Source organism: Gastrolobium bilobum, unplaced genomic scaffold, assembly GCF_033153095.1.
Source record: "Gastrolobium bilobum isolate Gb01-03AN ecotype WA unplaced genomic scaffold, APGP_CSIRO_Gbil_v1 utg129658, whole genome shotgun sequence".
In the NCBI taxonomy this organism is placed as follows: Eukaryota; Viridiplantae; Streptophyta; class Magnoliopsida; order Fabales; family Fabaceae; genus Gastrolobium; species Gastrolobium bilobum.
The window spans coordinates 1-18,381 of record NW_026899327.1 but is presented as its reverse complement, the minus strand read 5'-3'; the positions used below and the strand labels follow the sequence as shown (position 1 = coordinate 18,381).

Here is an 18,381-nt window from a genome sequence, read left to right as displayed (position 1 = left end):
GGGGTATCCAAATCAGGTAATTCTTTTTTTGATTTCACATAACTTTTGAGATCTACGCAATGACATCTCATTTGACATATTTTATTTCTCTCAAACACAATTTAAATTTACAATAATAATATTATAAGAGCGGTTAAAATTTTGATTTGTGATTTAAATTTTTTTTAGAGTAAACACCCTTTTTAGTCCCTGTCAATATCTACGAAGTCCTTTTTAGTCCCTGACAATAAAAAAGGACCAAATTGGTCCCTGAAATTACAAAAAAAGGGCCATGTTAGTCCTTATGTCAACTCCCAAATATGTAAAGTGACCTTTTTCTTGTACTTTCAGGGAACAATTTGGTCCTTTTTTATTGTCAGGGACTGAAAAAGACTTCATAGATATTGCCAGGGACTAAAAAAGGTGTTTACACTTTTTTTTATAATAACTTTTTTTATTATAACAAAAATTTGGTTTGTGATTTAAATTAAAAATAAAAATAAAAATAATTATTAATAAGGAAAGTAAAATAAAGATTTGATTTGTGATTTAAACTAAAAAATCAATTTGAAAACTCTATAGAAATAAAGGAAATAATTAAATAAATATACTAAATCTCTAAGGAAGAAGGATATTATTTTTGAAATTAACGATTAATGCTATAAGCTTCTGGGTTATTATTCGTGGTCTGAAATTAATGATGGCTTATGAATGTTTTTCAAAAATAAGATTACCTAAATTAGGCGTGATTGCCTCTTGATTGAAACCCAATTTAGACGTGATTGGTGACGAGTCAAGTGTTGACACGTGTTGCACGTGTTGACACGTGTTGCACGTGTTGACACGTGTTGCACGTGTTGACACGTGTCACATTTTTAATCTCAGAAGCCTCTGAGTTCTGGGTTTGTGATTTAATATAAAAAATAAATCAAGATTTGATGTGTCATTTAAATTAAAAAAATAATTTTTTTTATTAAAAAAATTAGGTTTGTGATTTAAATTAAAAATAACAATTAATATTAATAAGGATAACAAAATAAAGATTTGATTTGTGATTTAAACTCAAAAATCAATTTGAAAAGTCTGTATTAATAAAGAAAATAATTAAACAAATATTCTAAATCTCTAAGGAAATTTTTTGAAAAACATTCATAAGTCATCATTAATTTCAGACTACGAATCAAATCCTAAATCAAATTTTTATTCATTTTTTAATTTAAATCACAAATCAAATCTTTATTTATTTATTTATACTAAATCACAAACCTAGAACTCGGAGGCTTCTGGGTTTAACCGCTCTTATAATATCATTCTTGCAAATTTAAATTATGTTTGTGAGAAATAAAATATATCAAATGAGATGTCATTGCGTAGATCTCGAAAAGTTATGTGGAATCAAAAAAAGAATTATCTGATTTGGATACCCGAGTCAAAAGTTATGGCCTTCAGAAATTTTATGATTAAATTAATTTTTTTTTGGAAAAACAAATAAGACACGTGACTACACCTAATGAGTGACGCCCAAATTTAGGCGTGATTGCCTCTTGAGTGACGCCTAATTTAGACGTGATTGGTGACGCCCATAATGGGCGTCTTATTCTGCAATAAATGTATAATTATTTCCAAAACTGTAATAAATGTGTAATTAATTTATTAAAAAGCATTAAATAAATTTTTTTGCCTCCATTATATATATATATATATATATATATATATATATATATATGAAGACTCTGTCACAAAGGTCATTCTCAATCACCTCAAAGTTTCCCCTTTTGACGCCTTCAAATCACCCCTATTTTTGTTTCCGTAATGGGTTTCATTAGTTCATTAATGTGATTGAGTCCTTCAAATCACATCTTGAGAGATTTTTATATTTTTTTTAATTTTTTGGAAACATCTTTGAGAGATTTTGTTTTTTTTTGGTAAAATCTTTGAGAGATTTTTATTTCACACGTTATGGTATCATCAGTCTCATTCAGCAATTATGGTATCATCTTTTTCACTATATATAATAGCGAGGTTGGTGCAGAAAATCGAATACTATTTCGGGGCTTCGTTTGGTTATTGTTTCTTATATGCTTATGCTGAGGCAGTGATCGGTGTAAGATGGGAAACAATTGTGTTGGATCGAGAAACTCGAAAGATGGAGTATTGCCCTCGTTTCTTTCGAGTTCATTCTGTTGTTGGTCACAGCAAACGATTGAAGGGGTTTCACATGACTACGTGGAAATTTCTTGTGCACCTTCACTTGTGAGTAAAAGGGCAAATCCAAATGATCCAGATACTGTTCATCAAAAGCCTCCTGAGGTAGTGAAATTTGACAATAAGGAGATGAAGCAGACAACAGATAAAGAGAGCAATAAACCTTCAGAGGAACAAATAAAGCACGTGGAACAGAACACCATTGTAATAGTCATCTTTTTTAATAATTATTAGTTTATATTTCCCCAGTTTATCTTTTACTAGAGATCACTTTTTTTTCTTGTGCTTGATTTTACAAATCCTTTTAACCTATGCAGCCTCCTAAGAACAGCCTTGGTATATTTACACCTACCTGGTTCACAGCTGCTACATTTCTAAGGAAAGATGACCATCGAAAATTTGTTGCTGGCACCAACAACCATCAGGTAATTTTAATCAGCAGATTTTCTCAAATCCTAAAATAAACGAAGAAATAGATTTTTGATGTCTAATAACCCATGAATTAGGATTCAACAAAACAAGTCCTGCATGCAGAGATGCATCTATTACGGATATTCGAAGAATAAATACAACTCATGATGACAGAAAATCATCACTGTTCAAACATAGAAGCACATTTAGTTAGTTTTTTTAAAAATCATCTGTGTAGACTAACTACCAACTTGACATATGATTTTTCCATATACTCTATTCATTCAACTTTAATGAAACCCTAGATCTCATTTTCTGCTTGTGAAAATAACTGATGGCAAACACTGAAAACTGCATTGGAAAAATTTAGATTGATTATGAAAGTAAAAAAAATTGATGCTATCTTCTTGGCAAACAAAGAAGGCTGGAATGATGGCATACCCCAATTCAACACCATTATAAAAATCTAGGTATGAGTTATTCTACCTATCTTTTATGTTTATCTTTGCTTATTATTTTTCAAGATCATTATATCAGAATCTTAACTACTTTTACCATTTATTTCTCTTATTGAGATTATGATATAATGATATTGAGAAGTAATAGGAAAAGGTAGGGAAAAAAAAGTAGAATAGCTTATCCCAAAAATTTATACAAAATAATAATAACAAAATATCTTTGGCCAAATCTTACCTAAAAAATAGGAAGATTTTGTTATAAAAAAAAATAGAAAGTTTTGGTTAGTGGCAAGTTATTTGAAAACTTCCAACTCCTCTAGTCTCTCTCTCTTATCCTTTCACAATCCAAGACAAATTCACATCTTCATCACAATCCAATTACACTCCCAACAATTAAAGCTTCGGTACCCTTTCTATTGTAAAAGGATCTCAACTAAAATGGAAAGAATTTCAAAAATTAATCGATCATATTAACAAGGATTTATGAATGTTTTGAGAAATTTCTCAGCACCCTTATTTTTTTTATCTAAGATTTACAATCAGTAATTATGGAAATAGGAAATTACGATCCCACGTTAGGAAACATACAAATCAAATCAAAAACCATAATTTGATTTGTATGTTTCGCAATATCAGATAGACTAGGGATTGCAATTTCTTATTTTCATAAATAATGATTATAAATTTTAAATAAATAAAATAATTTTCTGAAGAATCTCTCAAACCATTCACAAATATTCGTTAATATGTTATCACCATTGCTTTTTCAATCGGCCTAACTACAACATAAGCAGATTGAAATGATGGCATACCCCAATTCAATAAACAAAAATAAAGATCAATTAGAGCCCTGGGAATGAAAAAAAATGGTCTTAGGAAACTGCCCCTCTATAAGATTCGACAGTACTCGAACCGAACTAGTCCAAAAAGGGTGAACCGGTTAGGAGACTCAAAACAAAAATAAAGATCAGGTATGTGCTAGGTAGATACAAGAATATATTGATGCCCATTCCACAAGGCTTATGGAGTTATATATGTCTCACTATAAAAATAAAACTATGAATCAATGGAGAACAGAATCATGGCTGACAAACATATTTCGGCTGTGTTTTGACTCAAAAGCACATCAATGTAAGAATAATTTATCAACTAATACACCTCAAAGTGAATTAATCAAAAGGTTCCTGGCTGAAAAAAAAAAGTAAGTTTCAAGAAATACATTTTACACAATTTCTAATTGGAGTTTAGGAAAAATTGTTCTTAAAAGGCTTACCTTAGTCCTTAAAAGTTTGGCATCCCTCTTATCCAGCTTCTTGGATTTATTCTGCTCTACCTGTAGGACAGTATTAAAGAAACCAATTGAAAAAGACATCACGTAGTCACATTTTGCCAAATAAATAAATAAAATAAAATAGGAAACGAAAAACGATTTTTTCTATACTTCAAGAACTAATAAAGAACACAAACGATTATATAAATAATGTGCAAATTAATTTTATTACCTGAGAAGATTCAAGTCTATGGAGATTGAAAGATCTCAACGATTCTTTTATCATTAGAACGCCCCTGAAGTCCAATTCATCAAATACATGAAGAAAATCACTTGAGGGAGGGCTTGTATCACTTATGAATATTTCACCTACTTCAATATTTGCTCTCTTCGGATCAGAATTGTTATCACTCATTGACCTCTTTTTATTATCTTTGCCATTGTCTTTTGCCCGATTTTGAAGTCTAAGGCTAAATCTTCGCTGCACTAAACATTCCTTTGTTTTAATCTGCCACAGAAGCGATCGTTGCAATGAAATGGGAAAATCTTTTCTGTTGGGGTTGAATGATCCGTTTTTGGGATTTAGAACACTATGTAGGATTTTCTGCAGCAAAGCATCCTTTCTATCAAAAATATTTTTACATTGCTTAAGTTTTGTGATTTTCATATAGCCTCCAAATGTTCAATCTCGTGCAATTAGACATGTGTTGCTACTATTTAGACAATTGGTTGTCAACTGGTGCAAATGCATTAAGCTGTAACTTCTACGTATTATGAACTTTATATATATATATATATATATATATATATAGAGGTAGGATCCTTTGACACCGGTGTCAAATTTCAATTTTGACACCTCATCTTCGTTAGATCAAAAAAGATCAATGGTGTCACATGCTTGCAAATCTGAGTCGTTGATCTTTTTTGATCTAACGGCTCTCAGATGAGGTGTCAAAATTGAAATTTGACACCGGTGTCAAAGGATCCTACCTCATATATACATATATATATATATATATATATTCTATTGTCTTTTAGTTGACCTTTTTGAATGAGTTTGTTTTGTTATTATTTTAACAAATAATTTTATTACAGGAAAAATGCTAGCATGTTTTTCTGGAAAATGCTCTGGAAGTATCAGATCTATAGTCAGGCACACTGAGCTACCTGTGATAGCTTCATGTGGTGAGCATTAGTCTGTGTTTTCCCTTCGTATGTTTCACATTCTTTAAATTATACTGGGGTTTTCTCATGCAGTCTGGTTCACTAAAATTTGTTTTATAGCTGTTTCCAAAATAATTTTTGTTTTCTGAATCCTATTTAGAATCTTCTGTTAACCTCATTTCATCCAAAAAGTACTAGGCGTGTAGTTTTTGTTTCACTTTTTTTCTGTATAAAAGTGATTCATCATTTCTTCGTGTAATAAAAATATATGAAGTTCCTATTATCAACTTTGTTTGCCTTGCCCACCACTTATGCTCATACAATGATCTTTTTTTTCTAGGACTGGACAGCTATTTACGACTTTGGGATACAAACACAAGGCAGCTTCTTTCTGCTGTAGGTTTTATACCCTTTTTCTTTGTCCGTTGTAGTGTGCTATAGAGAGAGACTGTTATAAAACCTATGTTAAGATTAAACATACATGCTGATGCAGACTGTTATGTACTGTTTACCTATATTGAGAATAGTTGTGAGGGCCAAAGATAAAGATGATTTACTGTCGAGAAACCTCCACTCCCCCCCTCTTTTTTAATGGCTTTGACATAGAAACCTTATTAAACTTGAACTAGCTAGGCTCCTTAGTGATTGACAGAATTATTTGTAGTTGTTTTCTGCTTATAGTTATAGTTATCTTTAAAGTTAATTGTTTTTTAAACAACTCTGTAGTCATAATTATTTATATATTTTCACTGGTTGCAGGTTTTCCTTAAGCAGCATATTACACATGTTCTTAAGCAGCATATTACCCTAAACCACGTAGAAATTTATTGTGCACCTTCACTTGTGAGTAAAAGGCCAAATCCAAATGATCCAGAGACTGTTCATCAAAAGCCTCTTGAGGTAGTGAAATTTGACAACAAGGAGATGAAGCAGGTGCAGCAGACAACAGATAAAGAGAGCAATAAACCTTCAGAGGAACAAATAAAGCACGTGGAACAGAACACCATTGTACTAGAGCCAGTTAGGCAGAAGGAACATACTAGACCAGCAGAGCCAGCAAAACGAGAAAAGTTCCATAATGTTAAGATGCAATCAATTGCTGGGCTTCAAGTAGATTCGGTTTTGCAGAGAAAAACGGGTTATCTTAAGGAGTACTACAATCTGGGACCAGAACTTGGGCAAGGACATTATGGAACCACTTTCCTTTGTTGGGAGAAAGCTACTGGGAACAAGTATGCCTGCAAGTCCATTCCTAAAGAAAAAATGGTGACAGATGATGATGTGGAGGATGTGAGGAGGGAGATTCAGATAATGCATCACTTGGCAGGTATTCCCAATGTTGTTTCCATTAAAGGGGCTTATGAGGATGCTGTTTCGGTTCATGTCGTTATGGAATTATGTGAAGGGGGTGAGCTTTATGATAGGATTGTGGGAAAGGGATATTACACGGAAAGAAAGGCAGCTAAACTTGCAAGGACTATAGTTAGTGTTGTTAAGGATTGCCACGCCCTTGGAGTAATACATCTTGATCTTAAGCCTGAGAATTTTCTTTTCGTTAATGGCCATGAAGACTCCACCCTTAAGGCAATAGATTTTGGATTGTCTGTTTTCTTTAAACCAGGTTCGATTTTCTTTTCCTTTTTCCCCCTTGTTCAATTAAAATCTATCCCTAATTGTTTATGATGTACTAACTAATGATGTGAGTCATATTTGTTGTAGTAACAGATAATTAATTTGATATGAGAACATGCAAAGCTTTCCTGAAGAATTGAATTCTTATTGATGCTTCCCTAAATATAACAAGTTTGACAAAACAAATATATATATTTTTTTTGCATTGTCATAATTATATGATTGCTATGAGTGTTTGTCACTAACAATCTTCATTTACAGGAGATGTTTTCAAGGATCCGGTTGGAAGTCCTTTTTATATAGCACCTGAAGTTCTAGGCAAACGTTATGGCCCAGAAGCTGATGTCTGGAGTGCTGGTGTGATCATATACATTCTCTTATGCGGAACACCTCCATTTTGGGGTGGTAAGAGTTCTTAAGATGTCTTTCCCTTGATGATCCAATCATTTTGTTTAATTTCTATTTCCTTATAGGTTTCTTCTGGTTCTAAAAATTGAGATTTTTTATTTTGTTCCTTGGTAATAGGAACAGAGCGAGAAATATATTGGAATGTATTGCATGGTGATCTTAATTTCTCTTCAGATCCTTGGCTGAATATATCTGAAAGTGCAAAAGACTTGATTAGGAAGATGCTTGTTAGAGATCCTAAACAAAGGATAACAGTTGATGAAGTTCTTCGTAAGTTTCAGTTTATGAATAAAATCACTGTACTGCTAATCTTTCAGTTTTTTCAAACACACACCCTAAGAACAAATTTATTGTATTTTTAAATATTTTGGACGAAAAAATCTGCATTGTATTGCCAGACTTTCTGACTTGTGAGTACTAATTGTAGTTGTGACAATATCATAGAACTTGAGGTTTTGTTACCATCTTGTAAGTGATCATGTTCCTTTTCTTTGCAGGTCACCCTTGGTTTCAGGTTGATGGAGGTGCGCCTCTTGATTCTGCAGCTTTGAGTCGCCTGAAGCAGTTTTCTTTAATGAAAAAGCTCAAGAAAACGGCTTTTACAGTAAGTAATCTTTCCATTACATAACTGTGTCCCATGAGAATATATGTTTTCCACTCTTTTGGGAATGATGACTAGTAGATTGTTATATATTGACTTTTATTTGCAAAGTTGAATATGTCAACATCTTAAATTCAATTTGGAATCATCAAATTATGCTCTTTTAATATTTTCCATATTGTTCTGTGAAGATTATTGCACAGAATCTTTCTGAAGAAGAAATTTTTGGATTGAAAGAAATGTTTAAGAAGATAGATACTGACAACAATGGTCAAATAAGTTTTGAAGAACTCAAGGTTGGACTGAAAATGTTTGGTGCTAATCTCAGGGGATCTGAAATTTTCGATCTAATGCAAGCTGTAAGTATTACTTCAGAATTTTCTTTAATTTCCTTAACGTCACAAAATAAACCTATATTTTGTACCCTTTATTTTGGTTTGGCCAAACATTTTCTCCTGTTAGAATATTAGGATTCTTATTGCTTTAGGACTTCTTATTATGTTAGTAGGAGTAGTCCTATTGGACTTGATTTGTTCATGTTGTAACTTGACCAAGATTATGATAAGTGTTTGTTTATGATTAATCTTGCAAGGAAAGCTCTTTGTAATCATTTCTTGAAACATGTTTATACAAAGTAGCGAAAAGTATAATAATAAATAACAATCAAAAAAATATTATAATAAATCACTTCTACTAGCACATTGTTATAATCCATTTGTCCCACTTTTGTTTCTGATTGCAGGATGTTGATAACAGTGGTACAATAGACTATGGAGAATTCATAGATGCAACATTGCATTTAAACAAAGTTGATATGGAAGATCATTTTGTTGACGCATTCTCATATTTTGATAAAGACGATAGTGGCCACATCACTCAAGGTAAGCTTCAAGCTTGTGAAGAATTTGGCACGCAGGATGTCCTCTTGGAGGAAATGATCCGAGAAGCTGATCAGAATAATGTGCGTACATTTTACAGTAACGTAATTTAATGCATGCTATGTTATCTGATGAATGAATCCATAACGCTTCAAGAATAGGATGCCCTTAACGTAATTTGGTAGTGTAAAAGATCCAATTAACTTAAAACTTTAGTTGTCAGGTGGGGGGTTACATTAATGATTTTATATTATATCTCTCTACCAGGTAAATTGAATATTGATAGATCTTCTACTTAAATTCACCTAAGAAGGAAGAACCAACCAAAAAAAAGAATTGAACGGGGTAGCATTGTTATAAGTGATCTCATGTTGGTGTTCCTGATCAAATTGAAACTTAATACCAATTGAATGAAAATTTATTTAACATTCTGAACCATTCTTTCTCTGTTCTGATTTTTTATTCTCATGTAATGTGTTTGGTGTGGCTTGCATGATTTTTAGTTATGTTAAACAAAGATTATGCTGCACTGGAATTCCAAATTTCATTCATATTTTGACGATGTTGTTATGTTCATGTTTTACCATTTCAGGATAGCCGAATAGACTACAATGAATTCGTGGCTATGATGCAGAGAGGCAATGCAGATTTAGGTAGTAGCGGTCTAAAGGATAACACTAGTTTTAGCATTGGATTTATGGAGGCACTCTCAGTATGTTAAGAAAAAGTGGATACGTTTTTCTTGCTTTTGTTAACTTAGCATTTCCCTGCGGGGTGGTGAATTTAGTTCCTCTTAAATAGCTTAGCCAATAGCTATTATTCTATTTTTTGTTTTTTGGTAATCAATGGTTATTATTCTTTAAAAATGTTGATAGGTTTGTTTCTTGGGTTTTGCCATTTTATGTAAATCATAGAGGAAAACATGATCTTGGCAATTTAGTCTTTGATTTTTGACTTGGTGACATTTTTCATTCACACCAGCATTTATATAGGAGAATTGAATGCATCTTTTTAGAGAAGGACAATTCATCTCAACAAGTTTAACATGAACTGATGAAAGAGTGACTTGACTATCGAGTTGGTAGAGGGAGCTTTTCAAATGGGGCCTGTCATGTTCATCACTTAGGGTTCAAAGTATTGTTATAATGTCTTGCCTAATGTAAAAAAATCACAATTTGGATTATATTTCTATCTCGCCTCTAAATGGTGGATATGAATTGTGATGTAAAACAACCTATCTATAAAGTGGAAAATTAAAATAAATTCAAATCTGAATTTGCTGCAAGGCTAAAGATTTAAGGCCAAATTTTGGTTATCTGGATTTGGAAGTCTAATTTGAAGAACGAAATGAAAAATTGCTAACTTTTCCAAATTCGCCGATTGAAACATTACCTTATATGATCCAAACACAATGTTATAACTTATAGCCATGGTATCATCATCTCAATAATTTTTCGAATAATAATTTTATTCTCATTTCACCAAGAAAAAAAAAATCTCGTGGCTCAGGAAGAAAGCACAAAAAAAGACCAAACATACATGTTGTTTGTATATTAATCGAATTATTCCCTGCATACGTATTCTGCTTTATATAGGGAAACATCCCATGTAGGGTTTTTGACTTCTATGTAAAGCCTTTTGATAAGGACAACGGAAGATACACTGAACTCTGGTCAATTTGTAGGTATATGCTATTCTCCAATGTATAATATTTGCTATTCAAAAGGATAGAATTGGGTAAAAATTAAGTTGTAATGCTTTCCATTATACTAGTATATTAACCGCGCGATGCACGATAAAAAAGATCAAAAATTTTGTCGTCCGTCGTGGTTGGTTAATCGCACTACAAACCTTATACTTACAAAAACTGTGTTGCAATCTTGTTTTATAATTCAGGTGGAAAAAATTACAACTTTGACACAGAACTTTGCAAATATCAACCATAAACAAAAATATGCTATCCAGAGTGATCAATATTATGCAAATCAAATATAGTTATCTACTCGATGAGTTATGTAAAAAATAAATACGCCATAGTAGATTATGTTAAAATGAGGATGGCTAAAAAAAGAAAAATGCATACAACTTATTGCTAACTATAACAGCCACCAATAAAATCAAGGTAACAAACAGACCAAGCAAATATGGAATTAAAAGATCAGCTTGTACCTATAATAAGAAAATGCTATTAATTCAGTGTCATTCTGTAGCAATCATTGGAGGGATGAGTTCAACACATACCAAACATGTGATTTCTTATGTTTATGCATTACCAAAGACATCATCTTCTACCATCATATTTATGCCTACGATACAAAATGCAAATGCTCGTTAAATAAATTACGTTAATATGTTAACACCCAGAAGTAATAGTCTCAGCAAAAAAAAATGGGTTATTTTTTTTTAGAACCCAAACAAATTGTCTGAAAGGCATTTGAAAGAAAATTAACCAAATAGTCATGTATGAGTCATATAATTAAATTTATTATAATTAAATTTACAAAATAATAATAAATAATTATTTTTTTGCAGGGATTTGTGTCGTTAGTATTTGGAATTTTATAAATTTGTATTTACAAAAATTGAATCTGAATTTGGAATTTAATTATAAAAGAAGAATAGTAAAATTTTAATTTAATTATTAAAACGTGTTGGCAGCGGGGCGGGCAGGCCCTCTGGGCCAAGATCAGTTTGCAACCTTTAACTATCAATATTTTATATAAATAATTATTTTTTGTAAGGATTTGTGTCATTAGTATTTTGAATTTTGTAAATTTGTATTTACAAAAATTAAAATCAGATTTAGGAATTTAATTATAAAAGAAGAAGGAAGAAATTTTAATTTAATTATAAAAATGTGTTGGTGGACCGGCTCTTTGGGCCGAGCCTAGGGGTGTAAATAGGCCAGGGTAGGGCATGCTTTGACCTTTATGGCCTAGGCCTACACAAAAAAATGTTGAGCCTATCTGGCCTATGAGCCTATCAAAGGCTTAGTTTAAAGGCAAAGTCTGCCCTATTATTAAAAAATAAAAAGCCTACATGGCCTGTGAGGCATTTTAGGCATACCATATTGCAAATTAAATTTTTAAAAAAAATGAAATATCTCATTCATTAAACAATATTTCTAGCATGGGTCCAAATTATAAAAATTCTACAACATATTTTTAAGCAAGAACACAGATTATAAAAATTCATGACAACAAAGATTGAATTTTTCTTAGCATGTCACAATCTTCTAGTGAGCCTTCTTATCTTCCTCTTACTTTGATACATTTTCACTTTTTGAATCTATGAAACATCATCTTCTTGCAAAATAAAGTTATGTTCATTAGAGTGAGTGAGGTAAAAACCTTGTCACCTGCAAAACATATAACGCAGACAAACTTGAATAAAAAAATACAAGAAACTAACACAAACTTAAGAATCAATCTATTACATTCAGAGCAATACATTTAGTGACTAACACCTTAAGAGTCCAGTCTATTCCATTCCATTCAGCTTTATATAGGTGTCTCTTTACCAACGAGTGCACAAAATGTTAGAAAGTCCAAATTTGCTAAAAGACACACAATGTCGAATATCTTTGCCAACATGTATCTTTTTCATTCATTCGAAAATCTTAGTTCAGCTGAGTCCATGAAACTTTGAAAAGAAACATCAACGTGTTTATCTTTTTGGAAAAAAACAAAATATATTGTTTATCATCTTCCTTGTTTATATAAATACAGAATTTTGAGTCATATTTTTATTATCTAACTAGTTTGTTTCTAAATTTAAATCTGATTCAATCTAATATAATTTAAAGCAGTTTAGAATGAACCGATTTTTGTTTTTGTGTTTTAGGTTAAAATAAATAATTAATGTAATACAAATTAATTCAAAATATTAAATATCCCATTTCATAACTCATTTGATACATAAAGCTCATTTCAATTTCACACTCCCAAAAAAGAACATACACAAGAACAAGAAATGGACATACCATATGGAAAATTGGCATCCATGATTTCTCTGCTACAGAGTTCTATGTTCTAGACCCTTATCCTAATTCCTAACCTCATTAACCGATTATTCATATCAGAACCTCATTTACAAAACAACTATAATGCTTAAACATTAACATAGAAGTGGGACTCTGGCAATACAACTTCAAACCTCAGCTTATGATCTAAAATTTAAATTAAAAAAAAACTGAAGTTATATATAAGTTAACACTAAAATTTGTATTAGGAAGGAATGCATGATAAGCATATAAATTTATAATTTTTTGAAACACATCAGTTATATCCATAAGAAATACAAAAAAAGGAGACAAATAAACAGCGAACTATCTCAAAGTAAGCTTCACAAAGATCTAAAAATTGTACACGTCAGTTATAAAAAGAAACAGGGGCAACAAAGAAACAATAAAATATCTCAAAGTAAGCTTCACAAAGATCTAAAAATTGTACATTTAGGTGATAAAAAGAAACAGAGGCAACAAAGAAAAACATGCATAAGCACATTACTTGCACCTTTCTTAGGGGAAAAAAGAAAAGAAAAAAAGCAGTACCTGGTGCTTGGTGAACGCAAATCCAAAGAGAAAAACCCTCAAGGCTGCCTTTTGCTTTTGGGAAATCACTGTGAGCACCTAATCTATTGAAAGCCAAACCACTTCTGCATCAACATAGCAAATGCAATTGATCAGTGCATGAAAATCGAACAGTGTATGAAGCAGGGACATACCGACAGAGAAATGGTTTGTGGGTTAGGGTTTGTATACCTTGATAAATCACAAAAATCGAAATCGACGAAGATGTTGTGGTGGTGAACAGGCAACAAATCAAACATGAACGGCAGTGAGAACAGATAGGTGATCGACGGTGAGGAACTTCAACTTGCTGACTTGAGAGAAAATGGGATCGAAGAAATTGGGTGATAGTGTGAGTGAGAAGAGCGGCGCATACTAAAACAAAAGCAATTAGGTTATCTAACTTTTAGAATAAATAAATAAATATGTAAAATATTTTTTTATTTTAATATTAAATAGGCCGGCCTACAGGCCAGGCATTTTATTTTTAGCCTACGGCCTTGTTTCTAAACAGGCTCATATACAAGCCTTGACATATTCTAATTACCTCGTAGGCCAGGCCAGAACAGGCTTTTCGTAGGCCAGATCATAGGCCCCTGTAGGCCGGCCTGGCCCATTTACACCCCTAGCCGAGCCCAGTTTAGCACCTCTAACTATCAGCATGCAGTAGATTTTTATATTTATCCACAAAAAATGTTCTTATAGTCACATTTTGGTTTTTATATTTTATCTAAAAGATGGACTTTCGTTTTTACAATCAGATTTAAAAAATAATAATAAATAATTATTTTTGCAAATATTTGTGTCGTTTGTATTTGAAATTTTACAAATTTATATTTACAAAAATCAAAATCAGATTTAGGAATTTAATTATAAAAGAAGAAAGAAGAAATTTTAATTTAATTATAAAAATATGTTGTGGGATCGCCTCTCACTATTAGCATGTAGTAGATTTTTATATTTATCCACAAAAAAGGCTCTTATAGTTGCATCTAGGTTTTTATATTTTATCTCAGAGATGAACTTTCATTTATACAATTAGATTTACAAAATAATAATAAATAATTATTTTTTTGTAAGGAACATACAGGAGGTAGAAGAATAAGCGTCTGAATGGTTTGAAGTTTCTAAGAAAATATCAAATGATGAGTTTTCTATTTTCAAGTAACATTAGTAAAGAACCTTCCATCTTCCAATACAACAATTAAAAACCTTACAGTTCCAATGTAAAAATGATAGCGGGTCATTAATTAGATTTCTCCCACTAATTTCTTAATTTCGATTTTTGATTTAATTAAAAACTTATTATGTAATTTTTTTTAAAATTGACATGCAAGTGTGAACACACAGTGTGAACACAAAGCTGAAACTACATTAGAGCTTGACACATCAGTTTTTTTGGTTCTCCTTTTAAGTATATAATAGATGGAAATTTAATACAGCTGTCTCCTGCTATTATGAAAAAAATAAAAAATAAAAAATAAATTAGAAAAGGAAATAATGTATAATAATATATCATTTTCGCTATTATGAAGCCACAATTGTATGATGCATATTCAAATAAAAGAAAAAAAAGGGAAGTTGCAAAATTGAAAAATCAAAAGAGGATAACTCATATCTTCTTCAGTCTTGTGCAATGCTCGTCTCTTTGTTGAGTTGCTCAGTTCTGCGTTGTTCCTTGTCTTCTTTTTATTGTGCGGTTGTGTTGTCCTCTACAATGTGCATCTCTTTCTTTGGTGAAGAGAAAAGTCATATATTAAATTTCCTCGACTCACTTCCAAGAGAAAAGGACGAAACTCGATCTGTTTCTCGAGAAAGAAATGGATCAAACATTCCTATTTTGTGGATGGAACAATAAGAACAAAGAGATAGGAAGGAATACTGATAAACCTTTGGTTTACCATGTTTTTAGGCTAAATTATATAAGAATTATGTAGTAGAATGCATGGAATTCAAGGTTTTAATACATTTAAGTCATAAGATAGGAAATTGAGCTGACGTTTTGATAAAAATTGCATTTTTTAAGGTAAAACCACAAGAATTGGTGCTAAAAGTGCTAAAGAAATCATGACGAAGAAGTAGCGGCTCAATATGGATCAAAGGAAACCAACATACTACAATTCAAGGTCCAGGAAAGCACGCTCAAACGCACAAGAGGAAGCTCGAGCGTTTGGAAGCAGGAAAAACAGCAAAATTGGGCACATCAGGACGCTCAAGCGCACAGTTGCACGCTCAAGCGCCCAAGAAGACATAATTTCGAACTTAAGGAGCACGCTCGAGCGCGCTCAGGCAGGCAGCAACAACAATTTTCAGCAATTCAGGGCGCTCAAGCGCCCTGTAGCGCGCTTCAGTGCCCAAACACAGACCTGACAGCAAATATGCACCAAGATTTGCTGAGATTTAATGAAGATTTGTCCAATTATGATATGGAACTAATACGGAAACATATCAAAGCTGATACCATAGAAGATTGAAGGAAGATTATACAAGATTCAAAGCTCAAATCTCTCAACCAATCCACAAGATATTAATTGCAAAAAGGAAACAATTGGAGAATCAATTACAAATCTAATATGGATACGGCAAGAGATGCAATGAAGGATACAACCTCCAATGGCTATAAATAAAGAGCTTGGGGTCAGACATAGACACCAATTCAGAAACCTATTCACCATTCAAGCCACAGAGGAGGAATCGTGTTGCGGAGCGCTGGAACACTGAGGAACCAAGTCAACTTCACACCAATGGAGGCTTGGGGTTCTCTTTTCTTTATTATTGTTTTTCAATTCAGTATGCTACAGTAGTCTTTTATGTAGTTAAGGGTAGATGGAACCCAATTGAATCTTTATGTTTATGAATTAAATTGTCTTTGAATCCTGTTCTTTTTATAATTGAATAAATTATCTATTTTTAATGCTTTCTATGAGTTTGTTCCTTATAGAATAATTTTGGGGAATTGTATGACAATAGGGATGTTGGTGCATGAACCTTGACTTGATAATTTATCATAATCATTGTGATCTAGGAATAGGAATAGGAATAGACATAGGGTAATTATGCAATTTTGTAATTCTTGATCTTAATGCATGTTTTCTTGGGGAATAATCGGGGAACTAGAGTTCTTTCAAGATTACATAGATTTAGGGTAAGAAGGAATTGAGCCCTAATTAACTTAGATAGAATTTACTGGCAATATATTAAGAAACAGATTCTTGACTGTTTAATTCATAACATATTGAGGATATTGGGGGAAGTCGAAACCTTAACTACGCTTGTTTTAAATCTTAATCAAACATCATCTTCATTCATCCTTTTAATTCTGAATTTTCAAATTGCATGCCTTTACTTGTTTTTAATTTTAAGTTCTTTGAACCACAACTCTTTTCATCTAAATTCTCTCAAACCAAACCTTTGATTGTCCAACTAAAACGCAATTAGCGAACTAGTGCTTGAAAATTCTGATCCTCGTGGGAACGATCTCGTACTCAGTACACTTTATTACTTTCACGATCGGTGCACTTGCCGAGTCGCTATAAAGTTTTTGGCGCCGCTGTCGGGGATCGAATTCTTCAACATTAGAAGTATCTAATTAACTTTTAGATTGGACGTTTTAAGTTTCTGCACTTTATACATTCTTGAAAAATATTTTTCTGCATTAAAATTCTCTATCAATTTTCTGCATATTTAAATTTTTTTTTCTGTTTTGCGTTTTCTATTTTTTCTGCACATCTTTTCAATCTTAGTTTATGCGAGGTACTCTTAACCCGCGAATCTTGTAGTTTGATCCTGAGATAGAAAAGACAGAGAGGAAACTTAGGAAGGACGCAAAAGCAAAGAAAGCGAAGGAAACATAAACCTCAACTTCGACGGAACCTAAGGAGGAACCAATGGCAGAAAACAATCAACTCGCTCCAAGGACGTTGGGAGATTGCATGACCCCAGCTCGAGTTCCACAGACGGCAAGCATTGTTAGACCAACCATAGAAGCTAACAACTTTGAACTAAAGTTGGCACTGCTGCAACTGGAATAGTTCGCTGGAGGAAGCATGGAGAACCCCTATAGTCATCTCGATAACTTCTTACTTTACTGTGATACATTAAAAGTAAATGGAGTTCCTCGTGATGTTATCTTGCTCAGGCTATTTCTATGCTCACTGAAGGATGACGCAAGAGATTGGCTGCAGTCTTTACCTGAAGGAAGTATAACCGATTGGGATGACTTAGCAAGAAAATTATTGGCTAGATTTTTCTCAGCTTCAAAGATGGCAAGGCTCAAGGCGGAGATCACTGCTTTTGAACAAAAAGAAAGCGAGTCTTTGTACGAGGCCTGTGAACGATTCAAAGGAACACTCAGGAAGTGTCCTCAACATGGAATTGAAGCAAGGGAGAAGGCAAGAATCTTTTTCCAAGGGATGACATCCAACACAAGAACACTGGTGAATGCTGCTGCAGAAGGATCCCTGAAAACAAAAACTCCAGAGGAAGCGCTGGAGTTACTGGAATCTCTAACTTCTCAGGAATTTGACAATGCCACTGCCCCAGTTGCACAAAAGAGAGCAGGAATTATGAAGCTTGACGGCTATGATGCACTCTTAGCCCAAAATGAACAAATGCTACAAATGCACAAGAAACAACAAGAACAATTAGATGCCCTTAATAAAAAATTTAATCTTTCTCAAGTTTCTTTTGTTTCTAATTCTAATATTAAATGTGGTATTTGTGAAGAGGCTCATGCAACTGAGGATTGTGAATACATAAGAGCAGCGGAAAAGCCACCAGTAGAGGTCAATGGACTCTGGTATGAT

At 32.6% G+C, this 18,381-nt stretch overlaps 1 protein-coding gene and 1 non-coding gene across 2 annotated transcripts; one reads left to right on the top strand and one right to left on the bottom strand.

The window, feature by feature from the left end:
• Positions 1-2,088: 2,088 nt before the first annotated feature.
• On the top strand, positions 2,089-9,727 carry LOC133289694 (calcium-dependent protein kinase 26-like). Its single transcript, XM_061487689.1, has 9 exons — positions 2,089-2,388; positions 2,502-2,609; positions 6,247-7,108; positions 7,381-7,524; positions 7,645-7,797; positions 8,025-8,131; positions 8,320-8,487; positions 8,871-9,089; positions 9,599-9,727. Exons 1-9 carry the CDS (start codon positions 2,089-2,091, stop codon positions 9,725-9,727), a joined length of 2,190 nt encoding a protein of 729 aa, XP_061343673.1.
• Positions 9,728-17,844: 8,117 nt separating this feature from the next.
• LOC133289695 (small nucleolar RNA R71) lies at positions 17,845-17,951 on the bottom strand. Its single transcript, XR_009748519.1, has one exon. It is a non-coding gene; the product is annotated as a small nucleolar RNA R71 (small nucleolar RNA).
• Positions 17,952-18,381: the final 430 nt, after the last annotated feature.